The 8773-nt window shown below is 38.4% G+C and overlaps 1 protein-coding gene across 1 annotated transcript; it reads left to right on the forward strand.

Moving 5' to 3' along the window:
- Positions 1-79: 79 nt before the first annotated feature.
- LOC149290234 (olfactory receptor 11A1-like) lies at positions 80-8285 on the forward strand. The gene is made up of 2 exons (XM_089489456.1): positions 80-121; positions 7341-8285. The coding sequence occupies exons 1-2, from the start codon at positions 80-82 to the stop codon at positions 8283-8285; spliced, it is 987 nt and encodes a 328-aa protein (XP_089345582.1).
- Positions 8286-8773: the final 488 nt, after the last annotated feature.

Genomic DNA, 8773 nt, shown 5'->3' on the forward strand with positions numbered 1-8773 from the left:
GATCTTTGCCCGGTACGGAGTTGCCTGGAATTTTTGAGGTGTAGGCCTGAAATGGATGGCTCCTTTTTGTTACACGAGAATGGATCAGCGTTATCCTGCTTTCAATATTTTTGAGTCTTTCGTGAGAATTTACTGCGATTAGGGCTGGATGCTCACCAATTTGGTACCCATTCATTTAGGATCAGTGCTGCTACGGAAGCAACCTGTTTGGGTTTTGGGGATGACCTCGTCAAGAAGATGGGTCTCGGTTTCGGTTATATATACTGCCGGAAGGTTTGTTGTAATTCCATCGTGTTTGTTGGTCTGCATTGTTATTTACTGTTCTTCCTTTTCAGCCTTGGTAGTGTGGTTCCTGAGACATTAATACGTTTTCTGGGCTAAGAGAGAGCCGCAGTTTGTGGTACTGGTCAGCAGCTGATCTTTCGGGGTTACAGCTGGAATTATGTTTGTTGTACTGCGTTGTGGAGGCTGTTAGGGGTGGAACGATTACCTGATATTCATTTGTTTCATACTGGGGGCAATGATATGGGGGTTGCGTGAGTTGGTGGATGAAGAGGGATGTTAACAGGTTGCAGGAGTTGGTGCCAGGTGTTTTGGTTTTGTGGTCCGAAATGGTCCCAAGGTGGCATTGGTGGCAAGCGTGGGATGCTGCTGCCATGGCTAAGCATCGGGGGAAACTTAATAACTTGATGTAAGTTTTGTAAGGCGCATTTGGCGTTTGGTGATATGGGAGCTGAAGTCCTTGTTGCCTGGATTTTTTAGGAGTGATGGGGTTCATTTAACAGACATCAGCCTGGATTTTCTTAATTTAGGTTTTCAGGATGCTTTAACCCAGGCATTGTTTGTTTGGTGTGGCGGGGCTCAGATGGCTTGTGGGGGTCAAGGTCTGTGCCTGTGGCGGTAATAGTTTTGGAAAAAGCTGTTTGGTACAGTGAGTTTTGGTTTGTTATAACTAATTTCACTTGGTTCAAGTTAGCATGTTAGGTTTTGAGCTGGCCTGTGGCTTAGAAACTCGGGGGTTTAGTGGTGTCTTGGTATGCCCCTACATTGGTTATTTGGTCAGACTGGTGGCACTTGGTATGTGGTGGTGCCAATGTTCATATTGTTAATATTGTTCATAAATTGGGGGTCATTGTCATTGTTTATTGTGGGGACAAATGTTATTGTTGTTCAATTGTGATGACCTGTTTTGATAATGACTGATAAAATTGTAAATTGTTAATAAAGCTGCTGACAATATATTTGCATTCAACAAACGTGTGCATGTCTTTATTTGGGTGTGTTTTTTATGTGGGTACGGTTATCCTGGGGCACAATCGACTATGCGCCTGTCATGAGAGAGAAGAAAATTAGAGCTAAACACGAGCACCACAGAAATGTTAAAACTATTGTCATGAAGGGTACAAAAAATAAAATCAGCCATTGTCTGTATTGGGTTTTCATTTAAACGATATTGCTGGTAATTTGCAAACCATGGTAAGGGTACTTGGGGCGGAGCATCTGGAGAGGTGGAGAACATGGTGGGCCAGTGCTCCAACAGTAAAAATTGCTGTTAAATCCAGCCCAGAGCTTGTACTCTAGACAGGAGCTTCACAAGTGTGGACTAATTGGGTCTCAACTGTGGCTGATTAATTAGCAAGCAACGTATAAAAGGGGATCCGGCAGATGCAGTAGGTAGAATCCAACTAGGAGAGCTGGTGGATAGAGGAGTGGCTTCTCTCTACAAAAACTGTGTTGATTAACTTGGAAAGGTTCTTGACTTTGTTCCAGATAAATATTAGCACAATAATTGTAAATTGTAAAAGAAAAAAAAACATAGCTATGAATTATGTTTGATTGATAGGCGTGATTTGATCATTATGACAGCCACTTAATGGTCCCTCACCCATCATAGAGTAAGAGAGGGGCCATTTAAAGTAAAAAAAAAAAAACACACACACAAATTATTAATTTGTATACATGATATTTTAACTATTACTACCCGATCACTAGCAGCATAACTCTAGGTCAATTATTGAACAATATCATTGATCAATGTCAATTGCCAGTTTATCATTGCACAGGTTATCTGAATTTTAGTTTAAATTACGATATTTAATTTTTAACGCTTAAGCTTATACATTGTTATTTTATCACCGATTCATGACCCTTTAGGTCACTGTTCATTGATTGGTCTCACCAATCAATAGCCAGTGACCTAATTTGATCATCCCTATCGTTAACACTATACAGTAGCTTTAATCTATCCCTAACATTTAACCACATCTAACACAAACAATATCCTCTAACGGTACCCCAGCACTACCCCTTATGCTAGCTATAATCACTAAACACCTAAAAAAATAGGGAAGGAGAGACACCAAAAAAAAAGTGCCCCTAAACCCAGGGAAAAAGAGACATAGTTTCATAGATCATAAGGTTAAAAACAGACCTAAGTCCATCAAGTTCAACTCTTCTACCTAACCTTCCTATTCTTGATCCAAAAGAAGGCAAAAAAACCCTAATTAAGCTACTTTGAATTCTGCCATCAGGAGAAAAAAATCCTTCTTGACTCCAAGAGGCAATCGGATTTCTCCTTGGATCAAGAAGCTCTAAAATATTAATGTTATTCTATTTATATAATGTTATTCTATTTATAGACACTACAAAAAATTTAAAAATTGTCCCCAAACCCAGGGAGGGAACAGGAATGTGTGTAAGAAGAAAGGAAAAACTCAAGCATTCGCTGTAATATATATATATATGCAAAAATGAGAAGGTCGGAAGAAAAAACTAAATATCCTGTGTCCCTATTACATTTGTGGTGGTAACAGTCCCTTTAAAAGGGTAAGGAAAGTGCCTTTGCTGTCCATGGGCAATGTGCTTTTAGAGAATACTTAGCTTCTGGTTGTTATTTTGATGTTTAGGGGTAGTTTTACCACCAAAAATCATGACGTGGTTGTCCGGTGCTTTCTATGCGTTCCAAAGAAGAGGAAGTTTAGTGCTTTGGGGTTTTCTTTTGTGATCCAGTATACAAACAATTGGATTGCTTTTCTGTTTGTTGGCCGTGACCATTCCAAGACAGCTATTATCTTTCTGGGATCCATCTCTAGTCCGTTAGAGGATTTCACAAGCCTCTGGTGGACTCTCCTCTTCAGTTTCATACTCTTCATACGTTTTTTATGGGTTTCAAGTCAGGGGTTGGAATGGCCATACTAGAACCTTGCTTTTGTGGTCAGTAAACCATTTTTGTGTTGATTTTAATCAGGGCCAGACTGGCCCACCGGGCCCGGTGGGCTGGTCGGCCAGCAGACTCACAGTCAAAACAGCCGCTGAGCGGCTGCGAGCTGGATTCCTCCCACCGCCGGCGCCTAATTAAGTTAAAGGGGCCGGCCTGCACACACTGCGCTGCCCAATGACCGCACTTCGTCCCACATCTTAAAAGGGGTGGGACAAAGAGCTGAGGCACGGCCATTGGGCGGCGCGGTGAGTGCACACCTGTCCCTTTAACTTCATGAATGCCGGCCTCAACCCGCTGTCTCCACCATACGCCAGAAGTAGTGGTAAGTCGGGGGGTTATATGGGAGGCTTAAGGTTTTTCTGGAGGCAGAGTGCCCCATGATATGCCTTTTAATATGATATGCCTCTGGAAATGCCTTTTAACCCCCTTTATGCCACTCTGCCTCTAGAAATGCCTTTTAACCCCTATATGTCACTGCCTCCAGAAATGCCTTTTAACCCCCTGTATGCCACTATGTCCCATGATATGCCCCTGGCATTTAGGGGTATAAGGCATTTCTGGAGGCAGAGTGGCATATATGAGGGTATAAGGCATTTCAGGGAGGCAGAGTAGCATAAGGAGGGTATAAGGCATTTCTGGGGGCAGAGTGGCAAATAAAAGGAAATAAAAACAAAACAAATATTTTTCTCAATCACAGCTTTTTTACATTTGAAAAAAATAGTTTACATGAATTAATAAAGAAATAAAAGCTTCTTACCAGAATATTGTGAAGAATAATGTGATCACTGTTTTGTTCCACTGAATAAAATGGAACTTTTTCATCTAAAAATGTTTGCAGTAGCAAATGTTTTGCTTCCAATATGTCTAATGTATTTCATTTATTAGGGCTTTTTAACACTTTTGCTTTCTGGTATTTTAATACAAATAATGTGATAAAAAGAATGTTTTATAGTTATTTGTATGGCAAATAGTGTGACTCGGGTATGTATAAGGGGTGCGTGTGGGTATAAGAGCTCGACGGCGAGATAAACGATATGGGGCTGGTCTCCAAATGTTTCCAGGGCTGCTTTTCAGTCCCAGTCTGGCCCTGATTTTAATGTATGTTTTGGATCATTGTCTTGCTTGAAGATCCAACCATGACTCATTTTTAAGCTTACTGGCGGAAAATTCATGATTCCAGGTATCCTAACAAAATGTCCAGGTCCTCTGTCAGAAGAACAGCTCCAAAACATTTAAGAGCCACCGCCATATTTAACCGTGGACATGAGGTACTTTTGCATTTGGCTACCTCTCTTGTTTTTATTGCCAAAAAGTTTGGTTTCCTCCGACCATAAGACCCAACCCCATTTGAAGTTTCAGTAGTGTCTGGCAAACTGAAGATGGTTGAGTTTGAGACAATATAGACACACGTCCTCTTCCAGGTTGATTCATACCAGTTCCAGATCTGGAACGTCTTAATTATTGCCCTGATGGAGGAAATAGGCTATTTTCTTATAACCACTTCCCATTTTATGAACCTCAACAACCTTTTGCCACACATCACAGCTATTTTCCTTGGTCTTACCCATTTTGACAAATAACTACCTGATATTTATGTCCCTGGTTGAACAATTTCCTGTTCCTAGTCACCCATTAAAAATTTCAAATATTAATACTTCAATATACTCCAAATATAGTTTTCTCATATGAATTCATGGGGATGCCAATAATTGTGCCACACACATATTTCACTTGCAATTGTACTGACTGGGCACCCCTTTGTTGTGACCAGTGGGGGCAGTGCTCACGTGCTCCTGACATGCTAAAATTACTTTTTTGTGCACCCTGAAATACATGCAGTTCATGTGATACGTCAAATAAAACCTTTGTATTATAAAAAATAGATACAATGATTCGGAAAACCTGCAATCTTAATGGGCAACATGTCACTGCATAACACAGAAGCACTTTTATATAGTCCCTGGTGGATACCAGTGCCCATTCTAGGATCCAACCTTGCTGTACTGTGGGTGCTCTATTCTTCTTTTGATGTACATGTTCTAACCATTGATTTCTCTAGTCTCTGAGCTACTGTACTTTTTGTAGATATCTGTTAATGTACCAACATTTGGCTTGTCTATGACTATGATCATGTCTAGTCCATGGGCTACACTGACTACGATTCTCTGTGTGCTGATAATAAGTTTACCTGTGATCTCAATAACTGGCAGTCTCTGATGTGGATGCATTTGGAATTTTTTATTATGTCATCCATCAGTAAAAACTGTAAGGTGACGACAGCCAGTCTGTCTTTACAAGCAACCAGCCTAGATGATTAGCCTGTATGCAGAGGTAATAATAGAATAATAATGAATCCACCATTAGCTTCTCTACATTATTTCATATCTGCAAACCCATAATTCAAGAAGACCAAGATGTAACCTATTAAGTTGCAGGTATTTTGTTATGAATCTATGATCTAATAAGGAACTTGGGCTTTATATCAGATGTACTCGGTTGGTCTACTATTAATAAGGGGTCAAGGCTATAACTGAGAATGTTATAGAAATAGCATGTGATTTATCCAATTTTACCAGTTCTAATATTATATACAATTGCAACTCTCCCCAGGAGAATCCAGATGTGGATCCATCTAGATTACCTATGTCTTTTGGAGACTTAAATGTGTTCCCTGCACATTTTATCACTATTCCCTACTGAGAGTCTTAAAGGTTTTATTTAGTTATTGCATGAATGGAGTGGTCATGAAGAGAAAACAGAGATGGTGTTTGCACCTGTAAAGATATTCTACTGACTTTTAGAGCCAAAAAGTATCTGGGATGTCTGAACATCACGTGTTCTCAGAATGTAAAGGAAAAAGGAACAGCATAAAAAGTTAACAGAAGGTTTACGTGTATGGGCACCGATGTATAACCATTTATAACAAAAAGGAAAATGTTAAAAATGAACTTGAAAAACAACGTGAGTTTAAAATGCTTTTTGTTTCTAAATTTTCGTTTTTGTTTTTCTATATAATTTTGACTATTCTTTAAAACAGTTATAACCAAAGCTATCCAATTCTCAAACTAATTTTGTACACTTACCACTTGGAAATATTTATTCTATATTTTTTACTTTTAACATAAGATGCATACAAACTTGCCAATATATGCTTGAGTCACTAAATTGTGTAGATGAGTTGCAGTGAAACATTTTATCACAAATATTTAGCTAACCACTAAGCAAGGTCAGTTCAGACAAGGTGAACCCAAATACCACATAGGTAAACTGGTGAGCTGTAATTTAAAGTTTTATCTATATATATATCATGTAAGGTCATCTCAAAATGAGGGGTAGTTAATTTTGTTGACATAACATATTTAATTTCACTAGCACACATTTGCATAATTGCAGCACTACTTAGTAAAGAAGTAATCTATCGTAGCTGATCTGACCAATTATGGTACAAGTACCGAACATTCACTTTATCTGTCTGGTTTCCTGGTTGTTTTCATTGTTTTAGACAAAAAGCTACACATCTTGAAAAGATTGTCCCTTATTTTAATTAAACAACTAATTAGCATATACAGAATACACTGGTTTGATGGTTTCATTATGTACCCATAGACCACTTATCTTTGAAAGCTGTTAAGAAGGGAATGTACAAGTTACTAACCAAGATATATTACTTTTGTAATTGAGCGTGTACATAGTAGACTTCTGCATTCAGATTCGTACAAAGCCACAAAAACAATGCCAGAGAAATTTGTGGGCCCTTTCACTCACATTCTCTCACACCCTCATTCGTTCTCTCTGTCATGTTCCTTAAATTTTTCCCTACCTTCTCTGCCAACAATCTCCGCTTCTGCATCCATTTCCGCATCTTCTTGTTCTTCATCTTCTATCTTCTCGCTTTTTATCCTCTTTTATCTTCTCTCCTCTATCTTTTCTCTTTGGCAAAATGGCAGGAAACGTAATTTGTTGCCCAAAAACAAATGGGCCAAAAATGAGAAATGTTTCAGAAACCATTTGCACATGTGTAGTACATAGTTCATTTATTTATTTTGCTTGTATTTTTGAAGACACTCAATGTTCACTGTTTATGTCAACAGACAATAATTATCTATGCTTACAAATATAGGCTACACTTCCGGAAAATGAAACAGTCACAGAATTTCTGCTTCTTGGGTTTGAAGGCCTACAACATTTTAAGACACTTGTATCAATTATATTTTTAATCACATATATTTTAACACTGTCTGGAAATATCCTGATCATTATACTGGTGTCAGTGAGCAACCGTCTTCAATCTCCAATGTACTTCTTTCTTAGCAATCTTTCATTATCAGAAGTTGCTTTCACCACCAATATTGTTCCAAACATGTTACACAATTTGTTGTCAGAAGATGTTGCAATTTCTTTACCTGTGTGTTTCACGCAATATTATGTCTTTAGTTCTATGGCAACCACTGAATGTATGCTTTTTGCAATCATGTCTTATGACCGATATTTGGCCATATGCAACCCACTACGCTACACATCTCTGATGGATGTTCAATTTTGCGTGCACTTGGTATCATGTGCATGGTTCTCTGGCTTCATTATATCAATGATAACCTTGATTTTACTGTGTAAATTAAATTATTGTGGCCCTAATGTAATAGATAATTTCTTTTGTGACCTTACACCTCTTATTAAGCTATCATGCTCAGACACAACCTTAGTAGAAATTGAATCTTTTTTATTTGCTGCTGTAGTTACACTGTTCCCCTTTGTTTTCATTATTACGACATATATGATTATAATCTTGACTATTTTCATGATACCCTCAGCCACAGGCAGGAAGAAAGCCTTTTCAACCTGCAGCTCTCACCTTGCAGTTGTGTCTACATATTATGGAACTTTGATCACAATGTATGTATTTCCTTCCCACAAAGAAATATTTAACATAAGCAAAGCTTTATCTTTGCTATATACAGTAGTAACGCCTCTCTTAAATCCCATTGTATATAGCCTTAGGAATCAGGAAATTCACAATGCATTAAGCACCTTGTTAAAGAACATGAAGTGTCTACCAAAATTCTAAATGTACCTCAAAGAACAGGAAAAAATGCAGCAAATAAATATTGCTTAAATTGACTCAACAACTAAAAGACTCAACTTTATTTGAACTAATAAACATGTATATCTCAGTTTCCAAGTTTTCTTGAATGTGACATTTGTTGTTTATTTCACAAATCTGCAGTGGTTAATGAGCTCCCCAAACTTAACAGTCAGACATTTTCCGTGTTCAAGACTTCTGTATGTCACATAAGAAAAACCTCTTCCTGCAATAATCCTGAAGGAAACCTTAAATGACCTAAAAGGAAACTGACATAAATTTATATATGGCGTGAGGGGTGCTTTCCCTGGTGCTGCAAGGTTAGAGGCTTGCATGAACTGCACTGTAGCAATGTCCATGTGACATCAGCACAGGGAAGGACATCTGACCCTGCCCAAGGTGCCAAAAATCCTAGTTATGGCTTCTATAAATCAGCGTCCTTGCACACAATTTTAAATTACTATACATAATCC

The sequence above is a fragment of the Sceloporus occidentalis genome, unplaced genomic scaffold (genome assembly GCF_023333645.1).
Source record: "Sceloporus occidentalis isolate IW3139 unplaced genomic scaffold, rSceOcc1.0.p SCAF_40, whole genome shotgun sequence".
NCBI classification, from domain to species: domain Eukaryota; kingdom Metazoa; phylum Chordata; class Lepidosauria; order Squamata; family Phrynosomatidae; genus Sceloporus; species Sceloporus occidentalis.